Source organism: Eumetopias jubatus, unplaced genomic scaffold, assembly GCF_037043125.1.
Source record: "Eumetopias jubatus isolate StellerSeaLion01/CBP00866 unplaced genomic scaffold, mEumJub1_p1.0 scaffold_3, whole genome shotgun sequence".
Classification (NCBI taxonomy): Eukaryota; Metazoa; Chordata; class Mammalia; order Carnivora; family Otariidae; genus Eumetopias; species Eumetopias jubatus.
In genome coordinates this window covers 34,273,189-34,296,419 of record NW_028274809.1, presented here as the reverse complement: position 1 = coordinate 34,296,419, position 23,231 = coordinate 34,273,189, and the positions used below count along the sequence as shown (strand labels likewise).

General features: G+C 35.8%; 1 protein-coding gene across 6 annotated transcripts in view; it reads right to left on the bottom strand.

Moving 5' to 3' along the window:
* The window catches only part of ALS2 (alsin Rho guanine nucleotide exchange factor ALS2), a 73,373-nt gene that overhangs the window by 28,943 nt on the left and 21,199 nt on the right, over positions 1-23,231 (bottom strand). For all 6 annotated transcript variants that reach the window (XM_028123792.1, XM_028123784.2, XM_028123811.2 and 3 more), the window contains exons 5-12: positions 21,979-22,336; positions 19,334-19,502; positions 18,357-18,453; positions 14,279-14,356; positions 11,423-11,605; positions 9,359-9,530; positions 7,146-7,326; positions 4,671-4,736 (exon numbers count right to left, since the gene is read on the bottom strand). In XM_028123792.1, coding sequence (XP_027979593.1) covers positions 4,671-4,736; positions 7,146-7,326; positions 9,359-9,530; positions 11,423-11,605; positions 14,279-14,356; positions 18,357-18,453; positions 19,334-19,502; positions 21,979-22,336 — 1,304 coding nt within the window. The remainder of the gene's footprint in view (positions 1-4,670; positions 4,737-7,145; positions 7,327-9,358; positions 9,531-11,422; positions 11,606-14,278; positions 14,357-18,356; positions 18,454-19,333; positions 19,503-21,978; positions 22,337-23,231) is intronic.

Sequence of the window (23,231 nt, the reverse complement as noted above, 5' to 3'; positions counted from 1 at the left end):
CCAACATTTAGTTTTTATATTCAGTTTTTATATTCAGTTTTATATAAGTTCATTAAAATTTTATTGCAAATTTTAATGGTGATCAATAACCCCCTGAGACTATGATCAGACCAAAATACTTAAAAGATGTGAAAGAAGAAAAAAAAAGATGTGAAAGAAGAGTTGGTGGGACAGAATAATAATTATTACCTGCCCCTTAATAAGCAATAATTATGTATCAGGTACTACCCTGAGTGCTTTATAAGCATTATATTACAATTCTTACCTACAAGGCTTCAAATTAGACAATGTCACACAAGACTATAAGCAAGGACGAATTACTTTATAATCCCTCAGAGGACTGTAGAATAAAGAAATGTTTAACTCAGAAATTATGAAGTATTATCTTGGAATGGAAAATATGTAATAATTTCCAGGAACCCAAAAGTTCAATAGCACAAATTGGATTGTCTTATAATGCAATTAAGAGACCTGAGAGTGCCCTGGGGAACGTCACCCAGATTTTTATTTATATTTGGCTTGTGTGGATGTTCCTACTTCCTCCTACATGTTCTGCTGCTGAGATCAGCTAAGAACACTCATTTAACCCCACAGAAGTGTTCTGCTTTAATCTGCTCCTGAGAGATTGAAATAGCACATGTTGAACACATACCCACTATGACATTTCTTCTGCATGCCCAGTACTAGACCAGAAATGTTCCAACTCTTTTAAGTCCTATTACTTTTCAGTACTCACTCAGGTCCTTGCCTATGGACTTTCCCAAAAAGGCCCTTGTATGTTCTCAGGAAACCTGAACCAAGGACTGTTCAGCTTATCTTCTCTTGGGAGTTTTAATCTAATAGTGGCAATACTGCTCTCCCTTTACATGGCTAGGTTTGTACTTGTTACTCAAAAATTAATACATTAAGGCACTTGGGTGGCTCAGTCAGTTAAGCATCTGCCTCCAGCTCAGGTCATGATCTCAGGGTCCTGGGATTGAGCCCTGCATCGGGCCCCCTGCTCAGTCCTGCTTGTGTGCTGTCTTTCTCTCTCTGTCAAATAAATAAAATCTTTTAAAAAAATAATTTAAAAAATTAATACATTAAAGGTAGAACCCAAGTGTCCATCAACAGATGGATGGATAAACAAATATAGTGTGTGTGTGTGTGTGTGTGTGTGTGTGTGTGTGTGTGTGTAGTGGAATATCATTCAGCCATGCAATTTTGATATATGCCACAACATGGACAGACCTTGAAAACATTATGCTTAGGGAAATAAACCAGACACAGAAAGACAAATATTATATGATTTCACTTATGTGAGGTACTTAGAATAGGCAAATTCATAAAGACAGGAAGTAGAATAGAGGTTACCAGGTGCTAGGGGTGGGGAAAGGAAGGAGAAATCATTGCTTAATGGGTACAGAAAGAGTTTTTGTTGGGGATGATTTTAAAAAGTTTTGTGTACAAATAGTGGCTATGGTTTACACAACATAAATGTTCTTGGTGCCACAGAATTATACACTTAGGAATGTTTAAAATGATAAATATTATGGTATGTATATGTTAGCACAGTAATTTTTAAAAAACCTACATGATGATCAAACCACCAGGCTAGCATGAGTTGAGTAGCTAAATGATAAACCAGCTGAGTGATGAGAGCTTGAGCATCAACATCCAAGACCTACTAACTGCCATGTGGGCTCACCAGCTATGCTCTAGAGGTTCTCTTTTTAAATAAATACTACAAAATAATTTAAAATACTGTGTAAATAGAAGTTGTAAAAAGATGTTATTATTACCTTTTAAATATGTAAAACCCCGGGGTTCATGAACCACAGCTTGGGAAATGCTGCCCAAATCCAGACTTAATATTTGCTTCCATAGCTTAAAGTCACCCATTGTTTATTAATTGCTTAACACCTGCCTAGGTTCTAGCAAGAGGCTTTCACTTATGTCATCTGCTTTAGCTGCTCTAATAAGGAGTCAAGTCAATTCCTGAGTACTGTGAACTCTGGAATTAGAGGAAGGTTAACAAAAAATAAAATAAAGCTAAATAAGGCATCAGGGTCACCAACTACCCTTGTCCTTCAAGAAGCCCAGAAACCTCCCCATTTTTAAATTGTCACAAATCTCCACCTATTTTTGCATCCTCCTATAACAAAGTTGCTTTTCTTCAAGCATTACTATTTGGGAAAATAACCATTCTTTTTTTTTTTTCTTTCTTCATTTAATTACTGGTTTGGCTGCAATCATTTTCTCCTATTTTTTGGCCAAGATTCAGCATTTCACCAACACTAAGGGTTAAATAAGTTTTTAGTCAATATAATATATAGATGTATAATAAATGTAAAATCAGAAATTACAATAAATATAAACTTGTCAGTTAAAAGCCAGAAACTCTCAGATCAAAAAAACAACAAAGCAGTAAGTCCACCAATTTGCTGTTTACAAGAAATATACAAAAATATTACAATATAATACAGGCAGGTTAAAAGTAATAGAATAGAAAGTGTCATTATATTAATATAAAACAAAATAGCAAGATCAAAAATTTTAAACTAACTACAGAAGGTTAAAATGAAACACTCTTTAACCTGTCATTAAAAAAATGAAGGCGACTGGGGCACCTGAGTGGCTCAGTTGGTTAAGCGTCTGTCTTTGGCTCAGGTCATGATCTCAGAGTCCTGGGATTGAGCCCCGCGTTGGGCTCCCTGCTCAGCAGGGAATCTGCTTCTCCCCTCTCCCTTTCCTTCTGCCCCTCCCTCCTGCTCATGCCCACTTTCTAATAAATATTTTTTAAAAAAATGAAGGCTGAACCCTTGTACTTTGGAAATGAAGGACATAACAGGAGTCAAAGAAAAATTCATGATGGAAATTAGAAATACATTTACAATTGAATGATTATAAAAACAAAAGGTATCAAAAGTTTTAAGATACAGCTAAAGCAACACTTGGAGGGAAATTTATAGCCTTGGATAAGTACATTAGAAAAATCCAAAGATTGGAAAACTGATGAGCTAAATGCTAAACTCAGGAAGTTGGAGACATTAACAGGGGAACACAAAGAAAGAAGGAAATAAAAGGCAGAAATTCAGGGCACCTGGGTGGCTCAGTCAGTTAAGCATCTGCCTTCAGCTCAGGTCATGATCTCAGGATCGTGGGATGGAGCCCCATGTCAGGCTCTGAACTCAGCAGGGAGTCTGCTTGTCCCTCTCTCCTCCACCCACTCTTGCTTGCTCTCTCTCTCTAATAAATAAAATCTTTTTTAAAAAAGGGCAGAAATAAAATAGAAAACAAAGAAAAGTAAGTAGTAACTAAAGCTTAATCTTTGAAAAGAAAATTAAAAAGGGTAAACTGCTGACAAAACTGACCAAGATAAAAAGATAAAAGACTCAAATACATAAGAGGAATGAAAAATAGGGAATATAACCAGTTATTATGGAGATGAAAACATCTTAAGACAATTGTAGGAATATTATGCCAATAAATTTGAAAACTTGGATACAATAATTTCCCAGAAAAATACAAATAATTAAAGCCACAAGAAGAAATAAAGACCTGAACAGATCTATTCATTAAAGAAATGAAGTCAGTAGTTTAAAAACTCCCTACAGAAATGCCCCCACAAAAGCCATACTAATTTTAGATGAATTCTACAAAATCTCAAAGTACAGATATTCCCTATGTCATGCAAACTATTCCAGAAAATACAGTTCCCACACTCACTTTATGATTGCTAGTGCAATCTTCTTATCAAAACTTCAAGTTCAGAAGAGAAGGAAAACCTCACATTCATATAGATGCAAAAATCTTAAATATTAGCAAATTGAGTCCAGCAATGTACTGAAAAACTAACACAGGCAGACCACTGAATTTATCTCGAGAACTCAAGGATGTTTACCATTTAAAAAAAATCAACTGCTCTTCAACTTTCAGGAATAGAAGGGAACCCTCCCCCTCCTTTTTTAATAAGGGAGCCTTTTAACCCTATAAATGATATTTACCAAAAACCTAAGGCAATCATCTTTAAGGAAGAAATACTAAAACTATTCCCCTTGAAGATCAGAAATGAGACAAGGATGTTATTACTCTATTAAGATATAAGATCAAAAGCAAACATGGCAAAACATTAACGTCTATTAAATCTGGGTTGTGAGTATATATTTTATATGTTCACTATTAAAATATAACTGAATTTTTTAAACTTGCCTTTGTCTCTAGGTCAACACTTGTTGAGAGTCTACATAGTTCAGAATGATTAGCCTCATGTAAGAGGCTTTTATATTATCCAGAAGCTAAATGCAAAATCTTTATGCTTGTGCAACACTTTGTGTTTTTCTCTATACCATCACATACTTTATTTGTTCCTCACAACCAGGGAAAAAACATTTCTATTTTTCAAATGAAAAAAATTAGGCTCAATTTTGTAGAGAGTTGTCCAACATCTCAGAGATAATAAAGAAGGACCCAGATCTTGTGGTTTTTTCAATACCATACCACTCCCAATGATAATCAGGGGCTAATAATACCTGTCTTTTTTAAGAGTTAGCAAAAATCTACATTTTGGTAGTCTACATTTGGTAAAATGATTAAGCCAAAGCTTTTCCTGGGCACTCAAAAACAAAGAACACTATAAAACATGATCTTTGGTTGTTAGAATGATAATTGGAAGATATGTATTTGCTTACATGGCAGGCTTAGCAAGAAGCTGGAATCCTCCCATAACCAGGAAATTTGTAATAGATGTGCAATACCTTGACCAAAAAAGAAAACACATGTACATTAGCATTAATGAAAATTCTGAAGAACAAATCTACATAACAAGCATCTGGAGCAGATACTTCTTGGTCTCACCAATAAGTTTAGAACTTTTGTGATGTCAACATTCATGAACTGACTTGACTGAAAAGAAGGGCAGATTATGTGGTAATCACGATAATCAGGAGGGGAAAGAGCCATTTTAGTAAAGATAATTGCAAATTTAAAATACAACTAAAATTATGCAGAAGATGCTAGAATTTACTTCATAATATTACTTCGGTAACTTTTTTCCATGGAGCAGGGAGCCTGATGCAAGGCTCGATCCCAGGGCCCTGGGATCATGACCTGAGCTGAAAGCAGACGCTTAAATGACTGAACCACCCAGGCGCCCCTTTACTTTTCTAACTTAACAAACTTGAGAAAATACAATTAAAATAGTTGGATTTTTAATGAAAATTAAATCGTCAGAAATAAACAATAGCAAAGGGAAGAAAATATGTTAAAAGAGCTCAAGTGAAACTGTTAGAAAATGTCAGTTAAGTTTTAATCTATTGCTAAAGAATGTCTTGATATACTGCTTTGACTCATGTACATTTCTACCATACTTCCAGAATGGCAAAATGGAATCAACTCACTTCAAGAGAAGGCAAATTCCTATTCAAAATAGCCCAAGGTACTATACACTTAAAATGCTCCTGATGGGGGGCGCCTGCGTGGTTCAGTCAGTTAAGCGTCGGCCTTCGGCTCAGGTCACGATCGCAGGGTCCTGGGATCAAGCCCCACATCTGGCTCCCTGCTCAGAGGGGAGTTTGCTTCTCCCTCTCCCTCTACCCAAACCCACTCATGCTTTCTCTCTCTCTCTCTCAAATAAATAAAAAACCTTTAAAAAAAAAGATCCTGATGACAAATTAGATGTTATGTTTATTTTACCACAGTTAAAAATAACTTTTAAAATTCATAAACAAATCAAGATTTTTTTACTTGCCTCACCTATATGAATAAATTATGTTAAAAGATAGGTATCAAAGGTATCAAAATAAAAGCATCTCTAAGTCCTGAAGTATAAGAGAACAAGAAGTTAAAAAAAAAAATGTGAGATAAATAAGACAAAAAGGAATTATACCAGCAAAAGCTAAAACCTTCACACAAACAAAATCTAGTTTAAAAAAGTAAATTGGGGGTGCCTGAGTGGCTCAGTCAGTTAAGCATCCAACTCTTGATTTTGGCTTAGGTCATGATCTCAGGGGCATGAGACTGAGCCCTACATCGGGCTCTCCTTAAGATTCTCTCTCTTCCTCTGCCCCTCCCCACCTCTAAAAAAAAAAAAAAGTAAACTGGTATCAAATTATGTTATTTTTCATGTCTGAAAGAATATGAAAGACTGCAACTCGGGTATTTCCTCTCAGACAATAGCTTCAAATATATTTAATACTGCTTACAATTAAAATCACATGCATCTATCTGCATATACATGTATAAATCTGAAAGGAAGTACACTAAGATTATTAGCAATGGTTATTTCTGGTGGTAGAATTATGGGCAACTTTAAGTATCTTTTTGACTACTTTATTTGTATAATTTTCAATAATAAACACTATCTCACTTATATTAAAAATAACCTAAACAAAACACCAATAGAACATGAACCCCCTTTCACTGGTTCCCGGCTGCGGCTGTATGATCTTAGAGCTCTACACAGTGCCTGGCACTTAGTGAGTACTCGGTCAATATTTGCTAGATGGGTGAGGTGTTAATAAAGAATAAAACTGTCACTTCAGATAAACAGCATTAATGTTATTTTAATATCCATTAAAATAACAAAATTATGTCAAAGTATAAATTAAGAAAAAGTGAGAAATATTTAAATTTTCAAATACACTTAGGATATTTAAAAAAAAAACATTAAAAGAATCTTCGATAAATTATGCTATATTTTATTAAGGAAATATCCTTATTTTGAAGATAGTATGGTCTTTAAACCCTCCATTTACACAACAATAAAAAAGACATTGTAACAACTCCATATTTACCATTAGCAGTTGGTCTTAAAATAATTGGTTTAGTTATTCATTTCTTCTAATTTTATTATAATTTACTTAAGTAAGCAAAATTATCCTCTAAAGAACCATATTTATTATAGTATATTTCATGTAAATTAAGTACACTATCAATCATTCTGCTAGACTACAGAAATACAATTCATTATTTTTAAACCCTTTTTCCACTTAAAACTAAAATTTTAGCAATGCAGAACTATAGTTGGCTTAAGATTAAAATACTGCTTTGCAATTTCTATTACCTTATATCACTGTCCCTAATCTAGTCTCTTCTGATTAAGGAGCTGTTCTCCTTGGCAGAATAACCCTGCAGAGATTGAACATGACACGGGACTGGATACTTGCTCTGTATAACTATCCAAGAAGAGACTTGCATGCTTCAGAATGACCAAACTCCTGGCCTCCTTTATCCCATGAAGGAAGCTGCTCAGTGAGGCTCCATGCTGACCAGTTAGGTAACACAGCTTGCTGAAACGGCTTGCCACCTCCTGCAACAGCTGGACTGTACTTGCAGTGCCCAAATTTTCTGTAACAAAGTGATGATGATGATGATGATGATGATGATGACATAACCTGAAGATTCATTACCAGAATACTTTCTTATGATCAAGATTATGAATCCCCCTTTTCTAAAAATATTTAACATGCTGAGATGTAGTCTCGACTATGGAACTCAAATCATCACACTGTTAAAGAAAGAAACTTCAGAGATCATAGAATCCAGTCATTTGAGAAACTTATTAAAAACACATGCATAGGGATCCTATAGCTTCTGACTCAGTAGGCTAAGGTTAAGATCCTAGGATGGATATATTCAGAAAAGCTTTCCATGAAATTCTGAAGACCAGCCAAATTTGAGAACCGCTGAGCAAATCCAACTCTCCTCCCGTTTTGAAGATAAATAATCTGAAGCCAGAAAAAGGGAAGTGAGTTATCTAATTTCACAGAACTGGTAACTGACAGCCACGAATTAAACTCACTTTTGTAGTTACATTTTAGTTAACATTTTCAATTTTTTGTACTGACTTCTGCTCTACTGCCCCTTGGACAATCCCAATACTTCAGTGAAGAGAGGGCAATCCCAAAATCAGACTGACCAGGTTGCTCTGAACTTTATAGAGGGTACCAGGAGATTATTTGCTTTTTCCCAGTCCAAAGTAGAAACTTTGGAAAATTTCCAGGACTTCTCTCTAAGCTGTGAGGCTGATGAACAGACAATGCAAGAACAACACAGAAATCATGAATCAGGACAGGGAAAAGGACAATTTCACTTTTCTTTCCAAGCAATCCAGGAAGCTTCCAGCTTGGACTGCTGCTTTTCCCTTGCCAATCTCCTGCGGTCTTAGGCCTACCCACTGGAAGAAAATTTATAGAACAGGCACTCTGTGACATTTAAAAAGGCAAAACATATTAAAAACTAAAATAAACTGCGGTGCCTGACTGGCTCAGTCAGAAGAGCATGTGACTCTTGATCTCCAAGTCATGAGTTTGAGCCCCAGGTTGGGTGTAGAGATTACTAAAAAAAGACTTTAAAAACATAAATAAGATAAAATAAAATAAAGAAATTTAAAAATGCACACAGTCCCTAACTTACAAAGGGTCACATTCTGAAAGACTATAAATTAGTTATTTGAAAAAATAAATGTTTTCCCATTATAAAAATGGGCTGACCCACACAAGCCAATGTCAACTTAATGTGCAAAAACTGATGTACTAACAAGGCAGAATTTAAGTACTATAGTATTGCTCTGAATTCTAGGTCCTCACAGGGGGCCACAGAGTGCAGGAAAGAGAAAGAAAACTTCTTCTCCATTTTCTATGCGCAGGGCCAAACCTACAAAAATTTTTGAAATGGTGAAATCTGATCTTCAATAGCCATTTCCCCCAGTTCCATTTGTATTCCTGTCTAACCTCCTAGAGACCCAGGGATCTAGTGTATCTGGACAGTAGACCCCCTCTAGAACTACTGTAATTCATTTTCTCTGTATTATCTCTTCATCTTCGATCCCTCCTCATTGTTGATGGCAGCTAAGAAAAGGAATCAGATTTAACCAATTCGTGGTAATGTTGGATAAGACCTGGACACTCTCATTACAGTTTAAGAGACTACTTGTAAATCCAAATGAATCTCTACTTGATATAATTCTAAGAACTAGAACAAAGAGAATGAAAAAGTCAGGTAGTACAACATAAGATTTCTTAGGACTAGTACAACGTAAGATATCTTAGGACTGCAAGTGTTGTTTTGAAGTCTAACTCCTAGGATCAACTTTCCCAAAGCTGTTTCTGCTTCTCTACCGTGAATATTCTGAAAGCTCCACTTCCTATTTCCACAAGGAGAAAGAGCTCTGGGAGTGGTAGAATACTCAGGGGCAGCTGGGCTCCTGACAAAGTGGAAACAGTTTGTAAATTGTTGACTGCCTGTGTACAAAAATAAGAAAATGGAAAGAAAGAAACAAACCTGTAACTCAAGTTTTTTTTATTTGTGACATAGGAAGAACAGATAAAATAAGAGTCCTACCTGATAACTGAGGGGGTTGGGGGGATGTTCTACTTACCTAAACTGAGAAGAGGTCTGAGAATCTGAGATTTGATGTCACTTAGTTTTGAATAGAATCGTCTTTCTGTAGTAGCCAACTCATGGAGACTGGCAATATATCCCATAACATTTTTGTCCACCAAAGCTAGATAGCTATCTTTTCCTGCTGTCACTCTGCTTATATATCCGAGCTGAAACAGAGAAGAAAAAGATTAAGGATAAAATATAATTTACTAGCAGTAATTTGGGTGCTAAAGCTGGCTCACATCAGCTGGCAGGAGCCAAATGGAATATTTACATTCAAGAATCTTGCAAGTTAGTTATTAAACCACTAGTAGCTTGAAATTGGCAACAGTAAAATTACCCCCCACCCAAATGGCAAACACTACAGATCAGGGTTTTTGTTTTGTTTTGTCTTTTTTTAGACCTGGTTTACCAGTACAACATTGTTATATATGTATATCTGGACCTATATATTACCATATATATATTTTTATTGCTGCAATATCTTTTATCTCATATTACATGAGATAAAATGTACACCCTAAATATACAAAGATCCAAATGACAGAGAGACATGTCTCAGGATCCTCTTTTTTATGAAAAAGGATAAATGATAGCAGAGAAGATCTCTACACTGTGTACTGGAATATCAAGGGTCTAGGAAACAACAACAAAAAAAAGTACAACACAAAGGGATTTTCTTTAAAAGGGACTTTTTCTCATTTATCCATTATACCACTGAACAAAAATAATCAATGTATACACAGATCCCTATAAACCCAGCAACCAAGCTGCAGACCAAGTGGACTAATATCCATGGTAATAACAATACATACTAGAGGCCCATTCCTCTCATCAGCCTATTTCATCATTTATCCGGGCTGTGGAATCCTTCATGGGGAATGTGGAGCAAGGGCCAACAACTACAAAGAGTCAGTGGGTACGTCTGAAATAACAGCCTATATATAGGTCAGGAGCCAAATCTTGGCCAGTGTTGCCTTTAGCAAGAAAGATTTTGTCCCTATACATTCATAGCTTATGCATTTAGCCAGAAAAACATGAAAGATAAAAAAACAAGCCATAAGATATATTATCCAGTAAGAAGAAGAAATCCAGAACGTACTAGCTTTGAGGGTTAATTCCCTTACAACATACCACTTTGAGGATATAAGTTACTTTAATGAGAAAAAAAGAAAAAACCAAGAACAGGCCAATCATTTAAGTTCACGAAAAAGAGATAGGAAGTAGGAAAGCAAAGAAATTCAATTCAACAAATGAAAAAGAAGGGAGTAAACAGCAATAACTAAAATTACAAGTTAACAGGGGGAAGGAATGAGAAATACAGCACTGCTGGTGGCCTGTCAGGTCTGCCATGAGCCCACCTTGGGTCTATGTTATTTTTACTTCCCATTTACAATTAAAAATTCATCTACTCCGGGGACACCTGGGTGGCTCAGTCAGTAAAGCATCTGGCTTCAGCTCAGGTCATGATCTCAGGGTCCTGGAATAGAGCCCTGTTGGGGGGGGGGGGTCCCTGCTCAGCGGGGAATCTGCTTCTCCCTTTCCCTCTGTCTCCCTCCATCCCCCACCGCTCACACACTCTGTCTCTCAAATAAATAAATCTTCAGCAAATAAAACAAAATAAAAAACCTCATCTGCTCTATTTCTATTCTAATTCACCTCTGAGGGCTCCATGAATGCAGTTAGGAAACTTCATTGTGAAATGTACTTTTTAATATTCCCACATGAGGGTGTTAATACAACAAGTATTTATAAAGTACTTTCTATTAGGATACAGCAGTAAATGAGAACGCCTAAAATCACTACTCTTAGGAATCTTATAGTTGAGGACAGAAAACAGACCAAAAAAAGTAAATTATGTAGTGTATTAGATGGTGACATGCACTGTGGAGAAAAATAAGTCAAGAAAAGAAGATAAGGAGTAAAGGGGGATAGGAAGGGCTTGCAATTTTAAATACAGTAGACAGAGATACTTAATAATAGGCACACATACAAATAATAACAAAAACAAAAGACTGCTCATGTGTTACAGAGGCCTTAGGATCCAATTCCTGTTCACCTTACTACAGGAGAGAAGTACTGGAGTCTTAGTACCACTGTGACTCTCTGGAAGGTTGTCACCTTCTGCAGGGTCCTGTCGGCCACTGTAATATAACCCAGGCTGGAAGTCTTCTGTATCCACTAAAAACAGGGAATAATCCTGGCCTGCAGCTACACTCCAGACTCCATTTTCACTGCTCACCTGTAATGACAGCAAGATATTGTCTGTCCAAGATGAAAGAAAGAATTAAACAGAAATTCAGAACCACCAGAACAGAAATGTTAGGTTACTTAAACAGATGTGGTGCAAAGTCACTCATATCTCAATAGGGCAAAACTCACCCACTAATAGGCCCGATCAACTGCAGTAAAGATGCAGAGATAAGAAGGAATCCTGTGTTTCAGCTTTTAAATTTAGAACTGGATTGTTTTTATAAAAATCTGAAAAACTGGGATTTAAAAAGGAAAAACCATAGATCTAATTTTTTAATAGTTATTTTTGGAAGTCTCTACAGGACTTAGGCTGTACTACAATCAGGAGGCACAGAAACTTCTAGAGCCCTATTCTGACAGCTGGGACACAGCTTTATCCATTCATATTCAACTGTGTGCACAAAAATCAAGATGGAAAGAAAAAATCTAAAAAGGCAAAATTCCATTCTAGCCAACTAGACTCTTGGGTGCGAAAATTCAGTTTTCCCACTTGGAACTCACTACCTCTCTGATGTAACTTCACTGTACCAACTCCCAAGTTGTTGAAACAGGCAGGACCCCTTAGAAGCCCATCTGCAGGGATCCCCCCGACCACTGGTTATCAACAAGCAGTCTTTGCAGCAGCAGCCATCACCGACAAATGTTACAAAGGCAAACTCTCAGGCCACAGAGCTACTGGGGGTGAAGCAATCTGGTTTGACAAGCTCTCCAGGTGATGGTGATGTGTGCAAAAGTTTAAGAACCACTGCCTTAAACCAAGAGTTTTCAAGCCTCAGGATTCCATGTAGTGATTCAGGAAGCACCATGGAAAGGCAAGTGTCAGGGCTCTGCCCCCATCCCCCTTCATCCTTCAACTAAAGTAGTTCCATGTTTATCCGTTTTATATATGGGATTACACATAAGATTTCATTTGAAGGAAGTGTTCTGCTATGAAAACTACTGCCCCAACCTCCAGCCCCAGCTTTAGCTATGACTTCTACACTGATAAGCAAAAACCCTCTTATCTGTTAGATTCTTTGTGTCTAGACAGGCTCCAAATCCTAGGTGATTAGATAATTGTGTGTGTGTGTGCATGTCTCCCTACTTTATAGCTAGTCCTTTCTGGCATGACATTATCTTCTCAAATTCAGGCTATCCAAATAACTGGCTTCCTGTTAATTTTGTGAAGAATGGATTAAAATTTTTGCAGGAGACAAAAGTCTTTAGTCTCCATCAAAACTAATTCAGATCTCATTCTACCTTGACTTTTAATTCACAGATTAATTAAAATGACATCAGAATGTTTTTCTCATCCTTCCCCCAAATAAAAAAACCAAAATCCTGATGCTGTAATTTTTATATGTACAGTTAATGAGTAATGAAACTAAAATCTTATTCTCTTTTGTAAAATCTTTATTCTCTTTTTATGTACAGTTAATGAGTAATGAAACTAAAATCTTATTCTCTTTTGTCTGACATAAAAACTTGATTTTCCAAGATCTCCATTCTATGTTACACAAATTTCCTTGGTAAGAATGTACATTCTATTTCATTGAGGTGAAAAACAAGGAACAATGATTTACCATATTTTTTTGCTACATAATATCAGTAATTGAACAGCTTACCACTGAAATACTCTATACTGAAAACATTTAAGATTGGAACTAGAAAGTAGTAACTGTTGCCTAATGTTTTATTTAAATCTTTTCCTCTTGGTGAAATGAAGTTCATTGGAAGGAAAGGCAGCATGTACAAGTCTTATGAAGCAATGGATCACAGTGCACTCTGAAAACATGCATTACTGCAATATGTATTATCTGGAGTTTATATGTGAATCGTGTTCCTGAACTTGAGGTAACCACCCTTTTTTAGGCTCTGTTGCTCTCAGTGGAGGGAGCATGTCTTGGGCTGGGTTGATAGAATCAAACTACAAATGGATGAGCTCCATATTCCATTCTGTTAGGCTATCACCATGTGTACTGCCCCGGCCCTCTACCCTCCAAAAAACCAAACAAATCTTGTATAAGGAGTTAATATTATTGATAAGAATTTAGTATTTCCACAGGGTTTTGGAGCAGAAAAAAAGACTGATAAACAGCCCTCTAGAATCACATCAAAGGGACTAGAAGCCACCAACCTCTGAAAAGCATTACATAAACTAAAACCAATTTATACGACAGTGAAGAAATCATCTATACTTTTAGCTTCACTACAATGAAAAGATTTACAAAAAGGTTTTACTATTATGACTATATATGTAAAAAAAACAACAAAAGCAAAATAAATAAATAAATAACACCACCAAATAATGTTATGTAAAAGTCAAACTTAAGTGAAAAGTCAAAGAGTAGGCATTATTTGGTGGTATAAAGCTCAGAAGTCCTAGAAACGTTTGTTTTAAAAGAACTTTTTCATTTTTTTAAAAAAAGACAAAGGACTATGAATATTCAATGAACAATGGAAGAACAAAAGAAATATAAACATATTTTTAAAAAGAACACTTAGCTTGAAAATAACAGGTTTCGTGCTTTTTTAAAAAAAATTTTAAGTACACCAAAACGAATTTAGATTACAAATAAAGAATTCTACTAATTTTTCAAACACAAAATGGAGAAATATAAAGTGCTATAACTTAGAATTCTGAAATAAGTTGCTATAAAAATCATCAGGTTCTCAAAAGTACCTTTGCAAGACGAGGAACTGTTGTTGGAAAATCATAATGCCCAAGTTGACCAAAGGTATTGCTACCCCATGAGTAAACCTATTAGAAAATCATAGGAAAGTAGGTAAGAGTTGTGAATCTGACTGCATGTCATTTCTGAACGTCTACAACATATACATATGTAAGTATATATATGTACACACACACATCAATAGTTACACATAGATTACTTACACTCTTATAATAAAATACTTAGAAAATTCATCTTTAAACTAGACCAGAGATAATGAGCAAACAGTACATAGGAAGATAGAGTCCAAGAGTTAACAATAACTAACCCTTCCCAGGTGTTTACTACCTGCCAAGCATTGTTCTTGACAATTTCTTTGTATTAATTAATGTTTAATTCTCACGACAATCCTTTCTTTACAGATAAGGAAACTGGCTCAGAGAAGTCACAAATTTTAAGTGGCAGAGCCAGGATATAATCCCAGGAATTATCCTACACTGCCTCTTACAAAGAAAGTGATAAAAAAGAAAGGTAAGTGCTATAAAGAAAAATTAATCATGATTCTTTTTCTGTAGACAGGAGTACTGTGAAATGACTAGAACACCTTTTCATATATGAAGAGTTATCGTGGGAGAAACCCAAGTACCTATGCTCCACTAGAGACAAAAGAAACTAGATGACAGTGACTATGCTTAATGAAAATGGTTCTCTTTCTCCTGGTTTGAAAAGCAATTCGTGGTCACTGTAGAAGACTGTCACAGAACAAAGAAATGAAAGAAAGTGAAAACAACTGATGAACTGATCACTTAGAGATAAATGCTGTTTTGTTTTGGGAACACACATATACATGCTTCTAGAAATTTTAATGTCTATGGTATATAATGTAGACACAAAATGTAAAGCAAAATAGGACTATAGTATTTAATGTTGTTTTGTGAACTGATGTTTTTCATTAATGCTATTCCTTGACATTTTTCAATGTTAGTAAGTACTGAGCTACAACTTTATTTATTTATTTAAGAAAGAGAAAGCATGCAAGCAGGAGGAGGTGCGGAGGGGGAGGGAGAGAGAATCTCAGGCAGATTTGGCATCAAATGCAGAGCCAGACACAGGGCTCGATCTCACGACCCTGACATCATGCACTGAGCTGAAATGAGGAGTCAGACAATTAACCAACTGAGCCACCCAGGCACCCCAACCTACAACATCATTTAGAGTAACTACACAGAACTCTATTGTGGGTGTAGTTTAATAAATTACCTAATGAAGTAACCATATTTATCATTTCTAATTCTTTAATAAAAATACTGAAAATCCTTGAATATACATATTTATCTATTTATTTCCTTAGAATAAATTCCTAGGCAAAGAACTCTGGGTCCATGAATCTGGACGTTCTGATTTTTGATACATACTGACAAACTGTCTTCCAGCAAGGTCCAATGTACATTTCCTGCCAGCACTGTATCTTTTCCCTACACCCTCACCAGCAACCAGTATTAAATGGGATCCTTGCTCATTGGGCAAGTAAGAAAATATTTTACTGTTGTTTTTGTTTTTGTTGTTGCTGTTTTTAAAGATTTTATTTATTTATTTGACAGAGAGAGACACAGCAAGAGAGGGAACACAAGCAGGGGGAGTGGGAGAGGGAGAAGCAGGCTTTCTGCTGAGCAGGGAGCCCAATGCGGGGCTTGATCCCAGGACCCTGGGACCATGACCTGAGCCGAAGGCAGACGATTAACGACTGAGCCACCCAGGTGCCCCTTTACTGTTTTCATTTATATTTGTTTACTAAGTGGCTGACCATCTTTTCATTCATTGCTGGCCATTTCTAGCTCTTCTTTTATGAATGGAATATAAGTATTCTTTGACAATTTTGCTTTAGTATCAGGTAGTAACACTTTATCATATATGTCACCAATGTTTTTTCCCAGTTATGTATTTTTATTTTGTGTGTGGGGTTTTTTGCTATTTATGAGCGTTTAATTATTAGGTTGACAAACATATCTTTACTTTCTAATTTCTGGTTTTGACATCATGTCCTTTTCTACTCCTAAGGTTATTGAAAAAAAAGAAAAAGAAAACCTAAATTTGTTCTTACACATGTAAGGTTTTATTTTTTAACATTACATGTGTAATCCATCTGGAAGTAGAATATGTGAAGTTATCTTAATTTTCTTCTGCAAATAAGAAGCCAATGGTTCCAATAGTATTTATTGAATATTCAGTCTTATTTCCCCAACTGATTTGAAATACCCACTTTTATCATATATTAATTCTCATATATACTTGGGTCTATTTCTAGTCCACAGGTATATTTCTATCTCACTCATCTGTTTGTAGTCTGATAATATATTTTATAAGGCAAATTCTCACCCTTCCTTTCTGTTCTTTTTCAGAATTTATGTGTCTCGCCTCCTGTATTTATTCTCCTGGAATAGTTTTGGGATCATTTTATCAAGTTGTAAACCTTACCTTGGAATATTTTGGGGACTGTACTGAATTTATACTGAACTGAGAAAAATGGCATTTTTGCAACATTGACTTTTCATCTAAAAATAAAATCCCAGGGGATGCCTGGGTGGCTCAGTCAGTTGAGCGGCCAACTTTTAATTTCGGCTCAGGTTATGATCTCAGGGTCGTGATATCAAGGCCTACATCAGGCTTGCGTTCAGTGTGGAATCTGCTAGTCCCTCCCTCTGCTCCTTCCCCCAACTTGTGGGCTCTCTCTCACTCTAAGATAAATAAAATCTTTAAATAAAAATAAAATAATAAAATAAAATAAAAACAAAATCTCTGAGCACCTGGGACAGCTCAGTTGATTAAGCATCTGACTCTTGATTTTGGCTCAGGTCGTGATCTCAGGGTTGTGAGATCAAGCCCCGCATTGGGCTCCAAGCTGGGAGTGGAGCCTGCTTGAGATTCTCTCTCCCTCTCTTTTTGTCCCTCACCCTCGCCTCCTACCCCGCTCTCCTTCTCAAAAATTAAAAAAATTTTTAAAAATTTAAAAAATAAAATCTCTTTCCCTTTATTCTTTTCTTTTATAACCTACCAGAAGAGTTCGTGAGTTTGTATCATATGGGCTTACACACTTCCTATTAAAAATATTCCTATTTTCCTACTACTTTTGTTGCCACTGTGAACAGCTTTTTTCCCTAAGTATGTTTTCTGTTTTACCTTATGTATATAAAAAGCTAGCAATTTTTGTTTGTTTTGTAACTGACCATCTTCCTAATCCCTTACTTTACTTTAATTCACTGTGTTAATAACAATAAATTATCCTTTTCTTTCCTAATATTTACCTTTATTTATTTGAGCTATATTAGTTTTTTTTTCCTAGCCTAATATGTGAAATTTAAAATACTTACAGGGTTCAGATTTCTTTATCGACTTTTCCTAAAAAAATTAAAGGATTGATGAAGAATCATTATATGAATATATTTAAAAACAACTTAGGGGCACCTGGCGGCTGGGTCAGTCCATAGAGCATGCGACTCCTGATGTAGGGGTTGTGAGTTCGAGCCCCACATTGAGTGTAGAGATTATATAAAAATAAAATCTTAAAAAAAAAAACTTAAAACAACTACTTTATGTATTTGGATGTATGATGTATATAAAATTTATCTATCTTGGTGTGGTTTTAAGTGATTCTGGAGGTCACTTTCAGGTCCCACAATTTTAAGAAAAATACCTTTTGTTTTCTTTTCTTAGTGTCTTATAGATTTTTCTTCACCAAAAACAAATAAAAATTCATCAAAACAAAAAAAACCCATCAATATCCTAGAAAATCTTGAATTCTGTTTTTCGATAAGAGCACATTATAGAAACCTTCTTTGTTGGGTAGACCAGTGTTGAATCAAATCCTACTATCACATGTATAACTTTACACAAGTTACAAATTTTCTCTAACCCTCCCTTTCAGCATCTGTAAAATGGAAATAATACAATACAATGTAAAATATTAGAAAGATCAAATGAGGTATGGTATTATTGCCTGACACACAGGAGACACTCAAAAAATGAAGGTCGAATATGGTCATGTTAACCTTCCACAAAATTAATATCAGCTTTTAACAATTTGTCTCCTACCTGGGATTTCGCAGTAAGTGCAAGAGAATGGTAACCACCTGCCTCCAGATAGATTACTTCTTTACCATCCAGACATTTTACACACAGTGGCTGAAGCCTTAAAGAAAAACACATACACACAAACTCAAAGTAAGAAGGCTCAGCAAGAATCATGACCTTTATCAAATTACAGAGCAAGTGCTTTCAAGTAAAAATAAACATGTCAAAAAAAACATTAAAATAAAAATATTAAATATATGTTCAATCTACTCCTAAATATTATAAGTAATTTTGGATGGTTTTAATTTAATCTTTGTCCATCAGTCACTAATTAACAACCATAATTCAGCATCTGTTAAGAATCAAAAACTACTAAATGATTCATTATGGCAGAATGTACTTAGGACACAATGAAATATAAAACCAGAGAGAAGTCTTTGTTTGTTTAATACTACAGTTGCCTTCACTTTGCCAAGATTAGAGACATTTACATTAACTGGCTGTTTTAGATAATCATTCCATTTACATACCTTCACAAATATCTAATCTGTTAATATCATGAGTTCTTAAACAAGTTTGTCCTTGATGTACATTAATGGTTTAATATTGCTATTATAGTTATCTTGGCAGCCACAGAAGGACATCTTTCAGGTAAAAAAAAATTGCTGGCTCTTTTTTTTTTTAAGGTAAAAATGTGAGTTATTTAAGTGTCCCATTGAAATACAATCTTATCCCAAACATCCCTTTCTGTTCCGAGATGAATATACATCAAAGAAGAGATGGAAAGGTACACTTAAGTCCTTTATTATTAGGTACAAATTCAAGGCTAATATGACAGATCTGTTTGTTTGTTTTTTTAATCCACGTTAATGATATATAATAATTTGGAGCTAGAAAGGACCAGATTTCCTCTCTGAGGAAATGATATAGCGTTCTTCACAGGAGAGAGATTTATTTGTTAAAGCCAACTCCTAACAGTGAACATAGGCAGCACTCACCTAGGCAGAACATCACCATGTCCCAGCTGTCCTTCCTTCCCTTTCCCCCAGGTCCACACCTCTGTTCTCAGAGAAGGCAGGAGTGCATCTGCTTCTCCACTGTATGTAGGAGTCAGAACAACTGTCCGTGTTTTTACCCGTGCAGCTTTTCTTAAGAGCCTGGGGGAAACTGAAAACAAACCAGAGATGGAGTGAGGGAGTAGATGGGTGGGTAAAAAAGATATCATTTTGACCACCTGTTGATTTTCAAAGAAATACACTAACATGGTATTTGTGAAGCATATTCTATAGGTTCTCTGCAAAAATGGGGATTTAATAGTGAGATGAGTTTGGTAAATGCTGCCTACTACATTCTATCCACTACTCTACCTGCCCTATAGATTCACACACACAGTATTAGCATGCCAAAGGCCCTGACAAGTCCTGCAATTAAAAGACCTGTTTAGGTTTAACTCAGCCCCACTTCCAAGCATTTGGCCACAGAATCCCTCTCTGTATAGCATATATGTTATATAGAATGTCGGGAACTTGCATTCTACAGAATATGCTTAACAAAATACTACACTAAGGCTGACAAATATTTTTCCCAACTCAAAGCAGAGTTAAAAGTTAAGCCTCTCCAAATTAAGGTCTAAGTTCAAACATATTTTAAATATTATAATAAAGGACTTGTTTTAGATATAAAATTTTCAAGTGTCTATGGTAGGGAAAAAGATTATGAATGGGAAGTACTAAATAACTTTTGGAATTTTGCCTGCCTATTTCAAATTATTTTATGAAGGACTTAAACAATGTTTTAAAAAACCTTTTAGGGGCACCTGGGTGGCTCAGTTGTTACATGTCTGCCTTCAGCTCAGGTCATGATCCCAGGGTCCTGGGATTGAGCCCTGCATCGGGCTGCCTGCTCAGCAGGAAGCCTGCTTCTCCCTCTCCCACTCTCCCTGCTTGTGTTCCTGCTCTTGCTATCTTTCTCTCTGTCAAAGAAATAAAATCTTTAAAAATAAGTAAATAAATAATCTTTTATAACCTCTTATAATATTCAAAATTATAATAATGGCATACAAACACTATGTAAATCTTGTACACTGATTTGGTGGCAGGATATGTTTTGAAGAAAATCACTGAATGTCACTAAGTGAAGACTTGCTCATTAACTTGAGGGTACAAAAAGATGATCATCACTGGCTACAATCAACATCTTTTCTGGTAAATGTGCCATCCATTTGTACACACAGACACTCAAACCTACTTGAAGCTCTCTCAAAGATGTATTTCAGGTAATTTTAAAATACAGAGAGAAAAAGAGTGCACGTAAAATCTTTCTAAAGATACTTTAGGTCACTAAGTAAAATTTAACCAAAGGAAAAAGGTCTATTAGTGGGATTGGATATTTCAATGACCTAATGACATGACAAAAATCAATATTCCACATTTATGGTTCCAGGAGATCTCAAATATATTTATGCTGCAAATACGAAAGGACATTTCAGAATAAGGCAATTTTGGCACAAAGTTCTCCTTCAGACTTAATAGAATCCGTGGGCTTTCTTTTTATAAACACAAACACACACTGAATCAGGACTAAGGGTTTTATTTGTGAGCTGAAAATCTAGTGGCAATGACAACTAGAAGGCATGATAACAGAAATACTCAGTGACACAACAGTGCCGTAAGTAAGCAGAAGTGCAAGGTAGGATTCCTAATTTTAGAGCTTTGCACAAAATGGTGTAAACTGGGGGCTGGTAACCTAGACCATAGGTCAAATAGAGCCCACTGACTGTTTTGGTAAGTAAAGTTTTATAGGAATATACGGCCTTGCTCATTTATGTTTTACTTATGGCTACTTTTAAGCAACAATGGCAAAGTTGAGTAGTTATATAACAGAGACCGTATGGCCCGCAAATTGTAAAATATTTCTCTTTCACTCTTTACAGAAAAAGTTTACCAACTCCTGGTCTAAATCCAATGCTGCTTAAACTTTAATGTGCACACTAGTCACCTGGGGATCTTGGCATAATGCATATTCCAATTCAGTAAGTTTGGAGTGAAGCCTGAGATCCTGCATTTCTAACAAATGCCCAGATGCTGCTGTTGTTTCTGGTCTGCAGGTCACATTTTGATAACAAAAGTCTAGATGACTGAGATTCCTGAACCAACTGAGAAATGTTGAAAAACCAACTGGGTAATAGTCTTAATATTCTAGGAAGTTTGTTGCTAATTGTATCAGAAAATGAACTTTCCTCTTCTTGAAGTTTAAAATTATCTCCACTCTCAGGTCAAATACAGTAAATACCCCACTTAACAATAGTCACATCTGCAACTTCATCTCTCTGGACTACAGGCCCCGCTAGGACATAAGGAGGCTGTCGCTACATTCCAGAACAATAAAATAAGATTCACAGTAAGGTTCAGAAGCAGAAGCAGACATCACAAAAAAGTTACGTTCTTTCTACAGTCATTTCTAAAGCAGAGAAATACATAACTTTCTTTTAAAACCACCCCAATCACCAAAATTAAATAAATGTTGACATTCGAATAGGTCAGCTTTAGCAATTAGGAAAGCTACTAATTTATTATAATATAGCACATGATGTCAGGAGCATTCTGGATTTACCAAGAGTCAATTCACCTGGCTATTTCCTTACCTTGGGACAACAAGCCAGGGAGGGAGAGTCTTCGGCTGCCTCCCTCTGATTCCTCTTCTCGGATATCCACAAGACTTGAACTCTTCTTTCCTTGCATTGATTCCTGTTTAACCTGTTCTTCTCTGCTATCTTTCAGACCTTCGGGGCCTATGGAACTACTGCCTGCCTGAGTTCCAGGTTCACAAGGGGCTGTACTATAAAAGTTCATAACTTTCTTAAGAGACAAGGCCCCAGCTTCATATGTAGCAGCCACTCTCACACCAACAGCAGATGCACAAGAGACTACTAGGCTGTTTAGGGCTGAGGTGCTTGTGGTTGGTGGGCTGTGAAGATTGGGAACTGCTTCTTCTACAAGAGGCTAAAATATACACACATAAAAAAGTATATAAAAATATAATCCCTTATACAACAAGCACTCAATAAAGATAAAGTTTAACAAAAACCATCCCTACTTACAAATACAAGAATCTAAAACAAAGGTCTCTATCTTCAATTTAAAAGGTATCCGCTCTTGGTCCTGGATTTAACTTATCATATGGAAATGAGTATTCAAACTACAGCTCCTTATCAAAAGTACTTCCTTTTGTTTGAGCCTTGTGTTTTTCCATGCTATTCAAACATAAGCCCCAGCTGCTTTAATAATAAAATTAAGCACAGGAGGGGAGAGGAGAGGAAAGGTCTGGAAAACATAGCGTTTAACATGAGGTGCACTGTGACAGCCCTGGATATAAGGTTGAAAAGGTTAACAATACATAAAAAAATAAATAAAAGTAGTATTATTGATCACTTTTAGGAAAATTTACAGATTACTACTAAGAAATATCAGGAAAAAAATACATCTAAAAATGGCTTTTCCTGAAATGTTTTATAAATGGTAATTTACATATCGTATATACAGGCAGAAAAGTAAGTTATACCTCTGGCCTATAGTTATGGATAGGCATGGGCAGTATATAACTGTCCCCAAGTTATGTTCTTAAGTTCAAGTCCTTCCGCTGCCTCATGAATGTGTTATTTTCCATGATCCATGGGCTATGTAAGCTGAAGGATTACTTTTGCTCTCATTATGATAGAGTAAATGTGGTAGGTTAATAATTAAACATTTGGGACCAATGTTCTTTGTGTTATTCATAGCTGTATTTTTTTAAAAGTCAAACTAAAGTTTTCTAATATCTTAGTAAAAAAATCAGTTGAAACTTACTCTGAGCAATCAAGCACCACTGTTTAAAGAAAAGTCATGAAATGTAACTATT